At 41.1% G+C, this 16,672-nt stretch overlaps 1 protein-coding gene across 1 annotated transcript in view; it reads left to right on the forward strand.

The window, feature by feature from the left end:
* Nucleotides 1–4,692: 4,692 nt before the first annotated feature.
* Nucleotides 4,693–16,672, forward strand: part of NUP50 (nucleoporin 50) — a 36,353-nt gene continuing 24,373 nt past the window's right edge. The window contains exons 1-4 of the mRNA XM_054038184.1: nt 4,693–5,046; nt 10,227–10,305; nt 13,310–13,393; nt 15,217–15,412. Coding sequence (XP_053894159.1) covers nt 10,237–10,305; nt 13,310–13,393; nt 15,217–15,412 — 349 coding nt within the window. The 5' untranslated portion in view covers nt 4,693–5,046; nt 10,227–10,236. The remainder of the gene's footprint in view (nt 5,047–10,226; nt 10,306–13,309; nt 13,394–15,216; nt 15,413–16,672) is intronic.

Genomic DNA, 16,672 nt, shown 5'->3' on the forward strand with positions numbered 1-16,672 from the left:
TTCCCTTAAAGGAATAATGACTTAATATATTTTGAATGTCTAGGAAAGGGCTGGGCAGTAAAAAAAAAAACATTTATTGTGGAAAGTTCGGGACTAGAAGTGTGTTGGAGCCACCCTGCAGTATAAACAAGGCTGGTGACAACCAGGATGTGACTGGCAGGCTGCAGTTACACAAACACATCTGGGAGTGACCTGCATGCTGGTGGCTGGTTGTGAGCAGTCCAAATTGGAGGCTATAACAGCAAGGCATTGCAAGGCACCCCAGGTTACAGGGCAGGGATGACACAATCCCCACCCCCAGTGTCCTGGATTGTACCCTGGATTGTATGTCACTGAGTATGCTTATAAAATTTGCAGAAGACACCAAGATGGAAGAGGTTGCAAGCACTTTGGAATACAGGTTTAGAATTCAAAACAACCTTGACAAATTGGAGAATTGGTCTGAATTCAACCAGATGAAATTCAATAGTGCAAAGTATTTCACTTACGAAGGCAAAATCAAATGCATAACTATAAAATGGGGAATAACTGGTTAGCTGGTAGTACTACTGAAAAGGATCTGGGGGTGATAGGTGGATCATAAATTGCATGAGTCAACAATGTGATACTGCTTTGAAAAGGCTAATATTCTGGGATGTGTTAACAGGAACGTTGTATTAAGACATGGGAGGTAATTGTCCCACTCTATTTGGCACTGGTGTGTCCAATTCTGGATGCCATGCTTTAGAAAAGGTATGGACATATTGGAGAGAGTCTAGAGGAGAGCAACAAAAATTATAAAAGGTTTATAAAATCTGACCTCTGAGGAAAGGTTAAAAAAATTGGGCATGTTTAGTCTTGAGAAAAGAAGACTAAGTGTGTGTGACGCTGTATGGAATATGGGTGACCATTTATATTATTGATACCAATATTACAAAATTGCAATGAATCTTACAAGATATGCCACGTAAGGTATCAATGGAAAAGTTATGATTTGCCAAATATAATAATTATGTTTATATGTATGTATCATCTTTGTCTTGTGAGTTATAAATATTTGTGATATACTGATATCTCAAACATGTGCTGTGTTTCTGCGTGACACCCCCAGAGAGGTTGGCATAAGTACTATCCAGCCTGCTTAATGGCCTATCAACCTGTACAATGAACCCATTGAGAGAAGCCTGGACCACACCTATGAGTCAGCAGGACATGTAGGGACATGCCTGTGGACAGAGAACTCCAAGTGCTTTTCCATGCCCCTGTGCTGTGAGCTTGCATTGCAGACAAAGAAGGTACAAGCCACATGGCAAAGGATATAAAAGGCAGCTGCATCTTCTCCATTTTATCTTCAATCCTGCTTCTTACCTCTGGAATAACTTCTCTACAAACTGAAGCTTTGAACAAAGGGCTAACAGACCCATCCAAACTTTGGATGTGTTCCAGAGAGACTCAGCAAGCCAGCAAACTCACCAATGCTGCTAAGAACCTGATATATGGAGTCTGAAGTCATATGTATATATCTGATTGCTTTGACCATTTACCAACTCTCTTCTCTTTCTTTTATAATAAAACCTTTAGTTTTAGATACTCAAGGATTGGCTGGCACTGTGGTATTTTGGGGGTAAAATTCAAACTAATATTGATCCAGTAAAACTGGCCCTTTGGGGATCAGAAGAACATTTTGTATAGTGAGTAAAGTTTTAAATAACTCCTCCCCTTACTGGACCTATTTGCTGATTGGGAGTCAGAGAACTGGAATGCAATACATGTTATACATTTATTTTTTAGCTTCTTGATAACCAGCATGGGGGAAGGGAAGCACAGTTTGTGTCTGGTTGGTGAATCTAACTATAATGTTAACCACCAGTTTTGGGAGAATCTGCTCACCTTTCGCAGCCTGCCCTGCCCTTGGCATTTTCAGATTAGGCACCTCGGGTCACAGGGGAGGCTTGATAATAGTCTTCAAATATGTCAAGGGCTGTTTTAAAGAGGACAGTATTCAATTGTTTTCCATGTCCTCTGAAGGTACAAGAAACAATGGGCTTAATCTGTAGAAAAGGAGATTTAGGTTAGATAGTAGGAAAAACTTTCTAACTATAAAGGCAGTTAAGTCCTGAATAGGCTTCTAAGGGCATTCCATAACCTCCCATTACTGGAGGATTTCAGAACAAGTTGGACAAACACCTGCCAGAGATGGTCTAGGTTTACTTGGTCCTGTCACAGTGCAGAGGGGTGGAATAACTTCTCAAGGTCTTGCCCAGCCCTACATTTCTATGATTCTATGCCACAGTTTAACTCGTCTTAAGTTTGAACTATATTCTTTAACTCTTTTTCATTCACACAATATTATTTGTTATATATGTTATTTAGTAACCGTACAAAAATTGGTGCAACTCAACTGAAAAGTGTCATTGAGGAACATCTCTCGTAGTACCAATTCCAAATAAATAGATAAATAAATTAAATAAATACATAAACACATTTCCGTCATCTCCTTGGTTACAATACATTCATTATCCACAATTATACAATGGCATCAAGTTAAGAGCACAATGCATCTTTGATCCTGTTTCCCTGACCAGTTGGGGCACTTTTAAGAGGTACCCTCTCCAGCTCTCTCAGAAAATCTCTCTACCTCCTCCTTCCACCCACCAGTGAGGTTCCCTCCCTTGCTCTCACAGATGTTATGAAAAACAGAGCAAGCACTTATCACAGAAGGCATATATTACTTAGCAGTCTCCAGTCTTGTCATGAGGCACCTCCAACTTTTTCAGTATTCCAATGTACACTCTACTGTCATTCTGCAGCTACTTGGAGTATAGTTGAATATCTCCTTTCTCTTGTCCAAATGCCCTTTAAAAGGCTTCATAAGCCAGGGAAGCAAAGGGTAAGCTAGGTCTCGCAGAATGACAGGAGGAATCATAACTCTATTAATGTCCATAGTGGACTGGGGAGCAAAAATTCCCTTGACTCATTCCAGAAAAAAGGCCTAAATTTCTAAAGATCACCTTACATTAATATTGGTGAACTTTCCTTGGCAATCAGCCAGGCCTTGCAGCACCATGGAGAAACATCCCTTCCTGTTGATATAGTCTTTAGACTGATGTGGGGGCAAAGAATAGGCAAAGACAGCCATCAATAGTTCCTTTACATTGTGGAACCCCCCCCCAAAACCCCAAACCCACAATCAGTAACTTCCTGTGCATTGCCAAGCTTTATGACTCCGTACAGCAGCACCCTCTGAATAGCATCACAAATTTCCATATCACCAGTGACACTGGTACTTTCAGTAAAATGTAGTTCATAGTTAGTATACATTTTTATTTTTTCAAGTGTAAATACTAAAGATTCTCTAAAAAACGCAAATCCCTGGTTATGACAAAAGCCCTCCTGGACAGGTCCTCGGTAGGCTCTGTCCCCTTCAGGATGGTAGGGAGTCAGAAGTTGCATGGTTCTAGCAGATGCTAATCAGCCCTAGGCAGAGGTGAAAGTAAGCCGGTCCGGTATGCTGTACCGGACCAGCTTCCCCAGGCGGCGATTTAAAGGGCACAGATGACAGCAGATGTTGAGATTGAAAAAGCTAGCTTTACCACCATTAAAAGGCACATTGTCACATGTCAAAATACACAGCACGCATGTCCTTAAAATCAAACTCTAAGAAGTTCTCAAATTCAAGCAGCATTTTTCTTACTTTGTGGAGCTGTAAATTTTGATTATTCTCAATGGGATTGTTTTTTACATACAGTGAAATTGATGTTTACCAACATTTTATTGATACAAATATAATTCCTGTCCCCCTCCCCCCCAACCTATCTATACTACAGTGTCAGACCTGGATTAACCCCTCTGGAGTTACTCTGGCTCTGCATCTGGCACACCCTGAATGTAATATTTGACAAAGAAAATGGAGAGCCCTAGGCAGTGCAGTAAATGGGCCAGGGTTGGACAGGTCAGTGAGAGAAAGAGCTCTGTAAACAAATGCTCCTTGCCTTGATCTAACCTGGATTGAGGTGGTGGAGCAGTGAGTCACCTGTGGCTATGGGCAGGCAGGGCTGACACAGCTGCCATTAGCAGGGCGTGCGGGTACCTGTAGCTGACATCCTATTCCCACAATAACACACCCTGGTGACTGAACTCAGTCAGGGGCCACCCATAGAGGCAACCCTCTGAACAACCCTCCCCTGGTGCTTGCAGGGTTGGGCATAGCTCTGCCTGTCACAGGACATGAGAGAGACGGGGGGAGGCAAAATCTTTTATTGGACCAACTTCTGTTGGAGAGAGACAAGCACTGGGCCTGCACAGAGCTCTTTTCTCGCCCTAGGCGTCCGCACCCCCCCCCCCACCACCACCACCCCCACCCCTCCTCCTCCTCCTCCTCCTCCTCCTCCTCCTCCTCCTGCTGCTGCTGCTGCTGCTGCTGCTGCCCTCCTGCTCCCTCAGGCGCTAAGGCCAAGAGTAAAGGCTAGGAGAGGCTAAGGCGCTCTCTATATAGCACGCTGCTTGGGACACGTGACCAGAATTCGAACGACAGGCGCGAGAGCAACCCCACCCCCTCCCTTCCCCGACCGGCGCAGGCCGTTAGTGGGATGAGTCAGGAGAAGCCCAGGGTATTGGCTGTCGGAGGCACGCGACCGGCATTCCAACCGTCGGGCGCGAGTCACTCGCCGGAATCTCCGCCCCCTTCTTTACCGCGTTTGCGCCGCTGCCCCCCAGTCAGCCGGCAGTTGGGCTCTGGCTGGGTGAGTGCGCATGCGCACGGGAGTCAGGGTCGCTGCGGTTACCGACGGTTTCCCGTGTGAATGATTTAATTCTGTAGCGGTGTACAAGAAAATGGCCGCGGCCGTGCGAAGCAGACTGGGGGCAAGGCCCTGATTGGAACGCAGAGGGGACTTCCTGTGTCGGGAGGTGGCGTGAGAGCGCTCGGGGCCCAGGCGCCCTGCGAACCAGACTCCGCGTCCTCCCCGCCGCCAGAGCCTCGGCCCCGCAGCGCTGCGGGAGGCGCCACCACCCGCTCCCCGCCGCCGGCCCTGCCTGACTGGAGTGGAAAGGGAAGCGGCGAGACAGGTACTGGCCTGGCGGCGGCATTGCGCCTCACCCTGCGCGGCTCTCCCATCCCCCCTGCGCGGCGCGGCTTCCCGGGCCGGAGCTGCTCGCTGGGGTGGGGGGCAGAGGGAGCTCCTCGTCTCCGTTGTGCCCCCCCCAATCTTCTCCGCCCGTATCTGAGGGAAAGGCTGGGGCTGGACCTCCTCCCCCCCCCCCCCCGGAGGGTGGGCGGCAGGGATCGCGCTTGCTGTGCACGCGGGGACGGGGTTATCTCAGCAGCGTGCTTCACCCCTTCCCCCATTCCCTCCAGGGCCTAAAACGCCCCAGTCTCAGGGGGGCTGGCTCTCACTGCGATTTGTATCAAGAGTCTCAGGAAGGGTCCTCCTCCAGGGACATGACCAGGGGAGAATCTGCTGCTATCTTTCTAGCCCTTCTGGTTGCAGAGAAACCTCTTTAAAAACTGCACCCTAGAAATGCTGAGAAACAGGAAGGCAAATAAAAAAGCCCCATTGCTTTTTTTAAAAAAAATATGTTTTTTTAAGTCAAGCTGGTGGTTTTTTGAGGACTAGCTCATGGTTTTTGACCATTTGGGGTTGGCAGTGTTGCATCCTAGTAGCTTAGGCTGGGTCTACACTACCTGCCTGAATCGGCGGGTAGAAATCGACCTCTTGGGGATCGATTTATACGGGACAATCGATCCCCGAATCGACGCTCTTACTCCACCAGCGGAGGTGGGAGTAAGCGCCGCCGACGGGAAGCCGCAGAGGTCGATTTTGCCACCGTCCCTACAGCGGGGTAAGTCGGCTGCAATACGTCGAATTCAGCTATGCTATTTGCGTATCTTAAATCACCTCCCTCCCCCCCCCCCCCCCCCCCCGTAGTGTAGATGTAGCCTTAGTTCGGATAAGGTCTGAGACCGATCCCTTAGTTTTTCATTTTGGAAATGCACCTCTACCCCGATATAATGCGACCTGATATAACATGAATCCGGATATAATGCGGTAAAGCAGTGCTTTGGGGGGGTGGGGCTGCGCGCTCCAGTGGATCAAATCAAGTTCAATATAACGCGGTAAGATTTTTTGGCTCCCGAGGACAGTGTTATATTGAGGTAGAAGTGTATTTGGCTCATAACTACTTAAAAAAAAACCTCTCCAATTTAAGTCTTGAGCTTACACGTGGTTGGTCACAGGCCTCTGGGCATTGACAAGTGGGACATATTAAACAAAGATTCAGTGCCCAAAAGAAGATTGGTTCTAATAACATTAACTTGCATTAATTTTACTTCCTATACACATTACATTAAGTACATATAATGAAACAGACTCCTAATAAACTAATTTAAACTGCAGCACTAATACTGGACTATCATTTTTTTGCATTTAATTTTCTAGTTTGAGTCTGCTTATGCTATATTGTAGTATGTGAAATGCTAATGTTAACATTGCTGAGATAACCTTAACCTTTGCATTTCCTGATGTAATTCTAAATTTGTCTTCTCAATTTTAGATTAATAGGTTTGTGTACTTAATTTAATAAGTAAGAGATAGCTATACACACCTATATTGGGTTTTAAAAATAAAATCAATTTTTTTTTTCTCATGTGCGCCTCATGCTGCTCTGCCCTGCTCCCACTAGAGTTTATGTGCCAAGAGCTGCATTGTTGGCCACTGTGTATGTGTGTGGCCAAACACACACAGGATTTAGGGGTAGAGGTGGTCTCGTGTTTTCTAACTTGAGAAACAGCTTGTTTAGGATTTTGATATTGTTAATTAGTATTGTCTAGTGCCTAGTAGCCCTAGTTATGGACCAGAATCCCACTAGGCTACTTACTGTCTAGACATGGGGCTTGGGAGATGATGTCACTTACCTAAAGAGTTTACAATCTAAGGCCTGGTCAACACTAGAAAATTAGGTTGGTTTGACTACATTGGTCAGGGCTGTGTTGGGGGAAAAATATAGTTAAGCCAACCTGAGTAGACAGCACTAGGTCGACAGAAGAATTCTTCTGTTCTGCCAATCTAGCTACTGTATTTTTGGGAGGTGGATTACCTGCGCTGACAGGAGAACCCCTTCTGTTGGTATAGGTAGTGTCCCCACTAAAGCGCTGCAGCAGCACAATTGCAACAATGCCCTAAGTATAAGACAAGCAACAACAGATGAATACAGACAAACTCTGCTTTAATAGGGCATCCTTTTTTCCTGCCCCTTCATGGCTCCTTTACTGAAATGGAGGAGTTATGTAAACAAGTGGGCGATTGGAGGAGCTTGGGGCCCAGACCATTTGGCTTTTTCCCTCTTTCTTGTAGATGGAGACTGAGGGGCTTTCATGACAAACTGTCCCCTTACTCACTTTAACCAGCATACAGGCTCCAATGTGTTCTCACTAGAGAGGTGTCTCCCCGGGATTCCAGGGGAGAAGTTTCAGTTTTGTGGGCACATGGTGAACTCATTGCAGTTTCCTAAAACCCAAAGGATTTGCCTTTGTGGGTGACATACAGGGTGTTTCAGACCTAAGTTTATCACTCTGAACCTCTGATTCAGAAAGCAGCTGTTTTTTTTGCTGCTGCGGCAACCTGTCTCTTGCTTCTGAAGGCTCACTGGATCTGTGATATTTCTCCCCTCCCTCTCTTCCCCCCACCCCCCAACCTTTGGGTTCTTCAGAATCATTAGTAAGTACCAAGGTCCCTGAGTGGTGTGATGGCTCACTGTACAGCCCAGCTTTACAGCTTAAAAGCCATAGGGCTCAGGCCCTGTGTTACTCTTGTTATATTTTGTGCTTATAATTGAGGGTAGGATATGGACTACAGTCACTTATGTCTCAAGATGAATCTCCCCTACTCTTGTACCAAATATTTTCTGTTACTTAATTTAGGTATTTTTTGCAAAACAGTTCATGGAGAAACAATTAACATGACACTGACAGAACTTGATTATTTGTATCTCTAGAGTAATTCATACAGAAGTACCGTTTCATGGTTCACAGTAGACTGTAAACATGTATTGACTGGTTAAACCATGTAGGTCATTATGTAGGGCATGTCTATGCTACAAAATTGTCGACCTACGTTATGTCTGTATATAGCTGCCGCAGTAATTAAATGGCTTTTGCGTGTCCACCCTACACTCCTTGTCCTCACCAGGAGCACTTGTACTGACTGTAGTCAGTGTGCAACATTGTGGGATAGCTTCTGAAAGCCAGTAATGGTCGATGTAAGCAATACGGTTACGCTGCCTCGACTTAACTATGTCGACACTGAGGCTCTTGTGGAGGTGGAGTTGAGTCATAATAGCAGCAATTATGTCAGCGGGAGTGAAATTTTAGAGTAGACACTTACATAGGTAGGATGGTGTAAGCTGCTTTGTGTCGACCTAACTCTGTAGTGTAGACCAGCCTATAGCGTAGACTCTGGATGTGATATGGTAGGATAGGAATATGGTATAATTGTTTTAAGACATCAGGAAGCATCTCTTATTTATTTATTTATTTAACACACTATCTACTTAGTGTTTCTTGCAGGAAGCACTAAAATTTATGCCTGCTGTTGAAGACATCAAGCCCCAGTATCACCTTATCAAAAGCAAGGTAGTTTTGATGTTGGTGAATTGCAGTAGTGCATTAATTTCATTATCACTTAGCCTCACTTATTTTTGCAGGGTGAAAAGTTGACTGAAACTCTACAAAATAACATCCTGTTCCTTTTCAACATGAAAAACTTAGGAACCTTTTCTGACACTAATTGTCTTATAGAAATTAAACGATTTAATTGTAGAAAGTGATCAGTTTACTATGAGGTTGAATCATTTTGAGGTATTGAAATTAAATTTGAGATTAGTAGAAAGCTGAGATATTAACCCTCTTGCAACAGTTCTCAGCCAAGATGTTGAGTTAAAGGATACTCTAAAGCTTTGCTCCAAACAAACTGCATTAAATGTATAAGTTCTTACAGGCAACATATCCCAAACTTAATGATTGTTAAATCTGAGCCTTCCAATTCTACATATTTAAAATTAGTTTTAACTAACCAAGATCTTAGATCATTTAACCAATCTCAGAATTTAACTCCTCTTACATCAGTTTCAGCCCTACTAAATTAATTCCTTTTAAAAGCTGTTCTAAAGACTGGTTTAAATCTCAAAATTAACTCTCCAAATAAAATGTAATAGATTGAAACTAAAGAAGAGAATCTAGAATCAGAGTTCACTGAACTGTATTGTAATGATGCTTTTTACTTTTTTTGAAGCTTCTTGATAACTTAAGCACTGGATTGTTTACAAAAAAGAAATAACTGATATTAATACTTTTAATATATCTTCTGAACTTGTGGTTCCATTGTTGAGGTGATATGGTATTGTAACAATGACACCTATCTCTAATATTTGCGGAGGGTGGGGAGGACAACAACCCTCCTTTCTGTATAAAAAACGCTTATATACATTTCTAGAGCATTTTTTTTGTTTGTGGTTAAGTCTACAAACATTTTTGTCAACATACTATATGGGCAAAATAGTTAAATGTATAGCCTTGATTTATACATACATTTTCAGAACATTTTGTGCTAAATTGGAGTGCAGAAGCTTTCAGTTGTTAGATGCCTGGCAAACGTTACAAGGTTCTTACATTGCCGAGATGACCAGTAAAGTGATCATTAGAGTGACAAATATGAACAGCTAATTTTCCCCCTCCCAGTACGTTTCAGAAGTCACTCAGTGTCATGCTGCCCTATACTGCAGTTTGGCATTTGAAGCAAAGTGCAAGTTTCCCAACTTCCTAAATAATGTTTCCGTAATTTGGTTTCAAAAGGGCAGCATGTTTAGTCTTGACTCGTCAGTAGTTCTTACATTTAGCCTAAAATTCCGCAGGTCTTCTACAGTATATATTTTAAATGCAACGAAACTGCTTTTTCGTATATAAGAACATGTGATTTGCAAAGCAGCATGGTCATAGTAGTAATGATTAAACAGTGTCAAATAGTAACTATTGTGCATCTTCTGTGATGTGACATCCTGTAAGTTGAGGCTCCAGTGTGCATAAGTCTTCATTCAGATTTCCAATTTTACATTACTTCGGTATAAAACTTCAAATTTCCCATTGTTGTTTTTATTAATACAAATTGAAGATCATTCTAACTAACTTTTGGTTCCTTTTAAAATCAGTTTGACACTTTTAATACAAATTGCTGATTACTGAAACTCTTACACAGGTGTGGAAAAATGGCAAAGAGAATTGCAGAGAAGGAGTTGACTGACAGAAATTGGGATCAGGAGGATGAAACTGAGGAGGTAAAGGATTTTTTTGCATTTCCTAGCAAGATAATAAAATGCCTGTGACAGCCAACAGTGAGGTCTTTCCCATGAAGTATAGAACAAGTATGTGTGAGAGATGTACACTAATTCTGTAAAACTGGATAAAGCTCAAGAAATTAAAGATCAAGCTGGAAAAATTACTGAGTAATAAAAGGCCCTGGTAGAAGGGTTGACTCACCACTGGTGTGTCCTTTTGCAGCCATGCATAGCAGCTCTTTCCTCATCCAATGTCCCCTGCCAACAGCTGCTGCAGCCCTGCCATGGTCTCTCTTCTTGTGGCTCGGCCCTCCAGCCATGTCATATTTTAGTCCCACTTATTAGTTGTACTCATACCCCAGAAGAACAGTCCAGTGTCCTTAAAGAGTCTTCAGCTCCCAACTGTGGGTCCCGTGATCCTCATGTCCTTTTCTCAGGGCTCTTAGTTGTGCTTATGCCTTTCTCAGGGGCTTAAACCACCTTCCACAGTAGTTGTTAGGGGAATCCTGGCCCTCCCACTACATTGGGTTCCAGTTCACAGACCCTGTAACTAGCAGGCAAAAACTGTTCCTTTTGATTCCTTGCTGCTGCTGTCCTGCTTATACTGTAACCTGTCAGCTAGTCTCTCACTTAGTTCACCCTTCTGTCAAGGCCAGGACTCTCAGGGCTCTCCCCTGGGATCCTCCAGTAAATCCCCAACCAGAAGTATAAACTTAAACCAAATTCATGCTCCGTGGACTTGACTGTTCATGTTGCTTTTATGTTTCTCTTGCTCTGTTTCTTCACTGAACACCTCAAAGAGTATACTCCCTGGAATTCCAGATCCTGCCCTTTTGTCAGGATTCCTCACCATTGGAGCCTGCTCCACCACCCAGTATTCTCTGTCTCTCTCCTGGTCTCCTGTCAGACTTCTCTACTTGAGAGGATCCCAACTCTCCCCCTGGACTTCTTCCTTGACTCCCCCCCCACTCCTAGTCCTAAACAGTGACTGCAGCTGCCACCTCCTACTCCAGACTTCCTCTCCTTATACTAACTACTCAGCTCATCTCAGAGCTGGGATTTATCTTTAATTAGGGCTGGTCTGTCCTCCAGGTGCAGCCAGGTCAGTTAATTGGTTTTGCAGACCCACATTTAACCCTTTCAATGCCAGGATGGGGGTATATATCCTATCACAGTCCCCAAGATGTATTGAGCAATTAAGTTAATTGTTTGCTATAACTGTTGAAAAAGAAAATGAACAGTTCAGATGGCTTATTAATTTACAGCTTAAAATGAATTCATGTTGGTGTAACCTTTTTCCTAACTTCTTTAGGGCAGAAGACAAAATAGTAGTTCACATGTCCTGATTTAAGTCCTTTTCAGAGGCTACTTTTTAATAGTATCATACAGTGATTAGTTCCTGCATTACACTCATTCAAATACGACTGCTACATGTAGATTATGGGGTTCACTAGCTATTTCACTTTCCTTTTGGTCTTGGAGAAGACTGTATTCAGTCATGAGAAAAGGAACAAGGCCTCCTGGAGCTGATAGATCACACCAAAAAAAGGCTGAATTTTGGTCTTCTGTGTGCCATGTAGGCTGCAAAAAATACTTTAAGAAATCCTGGGACCTTAATCTGATCACCCCTCTAGCTTTGTCGCTAGAATTACAGGAAGGGAATTAGCCTCCTCAGAAGCCCAAGTCCTTTTGCAGAGAGTAGAGGATGTTAAATATATAGTGGGAACCCAGACTCATGAATTTGTTAGAATGCTTAAGGGTTTGGGGCTCTTAAGATGCATGTGAAGTAAAAGAGCTTTTACAATACTTATCCAAGTTTGGTAGGGACCGTTGCTTTTACTGCTTGAGATACAGATAGAAGTCACTGGGTGGGCTGCTATGCCATTACTGAGACTTCATAGATAAAGCCAAGTACAGAACTTCTGTTCGAATCACACTTAGCTTCTGTATGGGCTAATCTCAGAATTATGTGTTTTGTGTTATTTAACTTGGAACACTTTGCTTAGTTATACTAGTTTATGCAGTACTCAAATTGTGAAAACTTAGGCCAGTAGAAAATGAGAGAAATCTAAAGTTATCAATACATTTTTAAAACAAATTGTATTAAAGTCCTCCATTTATTCTGTATTGGTGGTCAGGTTTTGCCTTATAAATGCAACAGCTTGCAGAACATTGTGCGATCATAAGTCATCACCAATCTATATCTAACAGGTCAGGAGTAGTAATGCAGGCAGCTGCTAATTATTTGGGATTTACTTCTTCAGCATCAATATTGTGTAACCTCTGTTCTCAAAAAGCTGAATTTCTGAAGTCATTCATTTACAGTAATAAAAATGAAATCAAAGAGCAGCTATATGGTACATAATGAGTGATGACAAATGTTATATAGTGTGCCTGATTCTTTTCTTTCAGAGAAGTGTATTTCTCTATTTTGGCATCTCTTTGCTGCCAAATCACTCAGGCTCTTCAAATCTGTATGGTTGCTTGAATGTCAGCTGAAGGATTGATGTCACATTTGGCAGCAGAAAGATGACTTGGACAGTAGAAAAATTGTTCATATTACTAGTCATTCATAAGATAAATGCTCATAAAATCAATGTTTCTTTTCCACTATAAGAAACACACTTTCTTCCCTTTTTTTTTTTAATCCATTTTATTCTTCGCTTTTCATTTGTGAAGCTTTGACCTCTGGGAGTTTGGCAATGTATCTTATTGTTGGTGGTAGTAGTTGTTACTGAAGCTGGGAGTGAACGACAGGAAATAAGTCATTCAATGATTGCCTGTTCTGTTTTTTCCCCTCTAAAATACATGGCATTGGCCACTGTTAGAAGACAGTGACTGGGCTAGATGGACCATTGGTCTGACCCAGTATGGCCATTCTTATGTTTTTACAACGGCTGGGACGCAGAAGACTAATATCACTAGTAGGTTTCTTTCCAGGGTATTTTGACCCTGCATGTTTAGACCCTCACCAGGCATTCCACAGTTTGTACTTTTCCTACAGGTGGGAACTTTCTCAGTGGCTAGTGAAGAAGTCCTGAAGAACAGAGCTATTAAGAAAGCAAAGCGCAGAAATGTTGGGTTTGAGGTAACTCTTAACATTTAAGACTAATATAGTTTTAGACTCAATCTTTAATACTGAAAAATGTGCCATCTGTGCTCTATTGATGATTATGTGTTGTACATTTCGCCTGTAATTTAACTTGTATAGCCAGCTTTTTTTAAGGTACTGTAGTGGACACTGTTCAAATTCAGGAATCCATGTTTGCTGCAGAAGGTATTTTCAGTAACTGTCCACATAGCAATGGGAAGGGTGGAGTGGGATATAGACAGTATAAATGCCATGGTCAAAAAAGATGAAAGTTCTTTAAAACATTTTGAATTTGCACTATAGAAAACTAACTAGCATTTCTAAAGACAAAGGAAACCAAGCATTTGAATAGCTTCAGTTTTCCAACAGTGGGAACATTTTGGAGATTTTAACAATAACTTAGTGTTTGTTAGAGGGCTGATAGACTTGCCTATTATTAAAGTTACCAGACATTTCCTGAAATACCCTATTTTCAATTGCTATAATTTTGTTAAACTTTTAACCATTTGGGCTGAAATTTCAGCCAAAACAGTTCAGCCATTTATGAGGATGAGGTTAGGGGAAAAAATACATTGAATTTTGCCGATATTAAAAAATTCTGGAGACCTTTTCTTGAAACAGGCAGAAGGTATATGTGTGGGAAATACATTTTCTATGTTTTTATCTGAAATTATTGTGTAGTTGCAGGGCTTTGGAGCTGTGCTTCGGCTCCGGAGCAAGCTGCAGGCAAAAACCTGCAGCTCCACTACTCCGGAGCTGCTCTGTGCTCCGGCTCCGGGCTCCGCTCCAAAACCCTGGTTATAGGTTTCCATGTGTTCAGCAAAGCAAGTTATTAATGTTTCTTTAATGCAAGATACATTCTTGCTGTGGGAGTAGATCAAATTGTGTTTATCAACAATGCTAGTACAATGTTTAATTACTAACATCATTTCTTCCTGCCTGATTTCCACATACTGTACAACATGTACTTCTTAAAATAGGGCATTTTCCTACTCATTCATTACTAGTCCTGCAGATTTTGTTCTCAAATTTGTCTTCCTATTCTGAGCGTTTTGTTAGTTGTATGAGCTCTTCTGATCCTCTCAAGATGAGGTGCATATATAGGCTTGGAAGGATTCGTTTTTTATTGGCAAATGTCGATAGACGTCTGTTTCACCATACGCACATACCGACGCAAATATTTTTCTGTCAATAATACTCAAAATTTACAGATAGGCAAAGCAAGGAAAATATTACTTGAAAACATTGTTTGATTTAAGGATATTTATTTTGTGTACATATATGTTGGCAATTTGTGTTTTAATAGTTATAGAGCTTTACATTTTTGAATCAGCGTCTACTGTCACTAAATCATTGTCTGACCTCCCCGTTCCCCAATTTCTGACAACTGTGAAAATTTAAATAGATTTTAAAAATGCTTAAAACTAAACAGATATCTGTTGAAATGAAAAAAAAAAAAAAAAATAGAATTCTGCTAAACTTAGTTATGTACCTTTGTACTCATATGGTCAGTTGCCTGAGCCAAAGTACAGTAATTATAAACATTTGTTGAAAACAAAGCATGTATGAATTGGAAGGAAATTGAGGTCTGATTTCTGTAAATAGTGGCTAGAAAATTTTTATTTGTCAAATGTAGTAAACTACAGAAACATAGTACTTGGGTTTTTTTGTTTTGTTTATTTGTAGGGATTCGGTACCATTCAGTTCGGGGGAGTGGGGGGAACTGTGTTGCAGTAGTGTTTGATTAGTACTAAGTAGATGAAAGAATTTTTGTGGGTGAGGTGTATGTAACTGATTGTATCTTTTTTATTTTATTTCAGTCTGACAACGGAGGAGCTTTTAAAGGGTTTAAAGGTTTTGTTTTACCTTCTGGAAAAGGAGGTGGTGGCTTCACTGGATTTGGTAATGGTACAGAAATGAAGCCTTTAGGAGGGCTGTCGAATGGAAGCAGTGGTATTTCTAGTACTCCCTCTTTCACTAGTGTAAAGACTGCTTCTGAAGTACAGCCTGCATTTGGTAAGTTGACTAATACTTTTATTTGTATTAAATGAAATTGCCATACAATTAAAAAAAAGTCTCTAAAGTTATTAATTATTTGTTTAAGCTAAAGTGGTGGTCCAAACTTTAAGTGACAGTTTTTCATTGTAACAGTAGAAGAAAGTTTCAAAAAACTCTATTCTCTGTTGGGTTTCTTACAAACACTTTAAACAAGTGGGAAGGCATATATACTCAGTTTGATCTCCAAATATGAGATTTGGAAACTAATTCATATTTGGCAATAGATTAAGTAGAAGTTAGAGGCTTTCTGAAAAAAAGAACGATTGGGAATGGAAGACTGAAACATGGTATAGCATGCTAAATTTATGAAATCCTGCTGATAGAGTATTTTCATTTTCATTTTGAATGTTTCATTTTTCCTAAATTCCACAATTTAGAGGAATAAAATTCAGTGAAAGTAACCCATCAGATGTGACTGCTTCAGTTGCAACTCTCATTATTGAAAGATGGATCAGATAGTGTTTAGATCTTAAGGGAAGAGATTTAAATGACTTTCAGGCTATGCTTTTTTTTTATTTTGTTATGTATAAAACACATTGCTAATCTACTTAAAATCGAATTGAGCACATGGAGAAATTTTACTTTAAAATACTTGTGGATTGCTCACCATAAAGGAAATTTTCCATTTTTTTTTTTAATTTAGCTATTGTGTTCTTTATAGTGTTTTCAAAGTAATGTTAAAATATAGAATCAGGTGGTCAGAATCATGAATTGTTTTCGAAAATAACTTGTGACAACTACTGAAAACCTGTCAGTACAATAATCTGAAACTGTTTTCTGTACTGCAGCGTCCTATAGGCAAACTTGAACTAATGATGATGGGTTACATTTGAATCCAGTCTTTTGTATATTGTATAAAAATACTGTTGCTCCATAGAAACCCTAGGTGGAGCTATGGACATCTTAGTTGCAGACTTCAGGATAATTGATTCCCAAAGCTGTATGATTTTATGCTATAGTGAATTAATCAGTAAGAGAATGTTTTATAAATAAGATAAATTTAGAATGTATAAAGATATTGTATACAAACAAAAATACTCATCCTAGTCTAGGCTCTTCATCATGGTACTCGTTCAATTTATTTTGAGATTATATTTTCCAGCACACAGGTCTTGTGGCTTCAGCGTTTTTCCAATATTTTGTAAACATGCACACCTTACCTTCTAAATACAATCTTGGCATTTACAATATTTCAACATATTGTACTGCAAAACTGTC

This window comes from Malaclemys terrapin, chromosome 1 (genome assembly GCF_027887155.1).
Source record: "Malaclemys terrapin pileata isolate rMalTer1 chromosome 1, rMalTer1.hap1, whole genome shotgun sequence".
NCBI lineage: Eukaryota > Metazoa > Chordata > Testudines > Emydidae > Malaclemys > Malaclemys terrapin.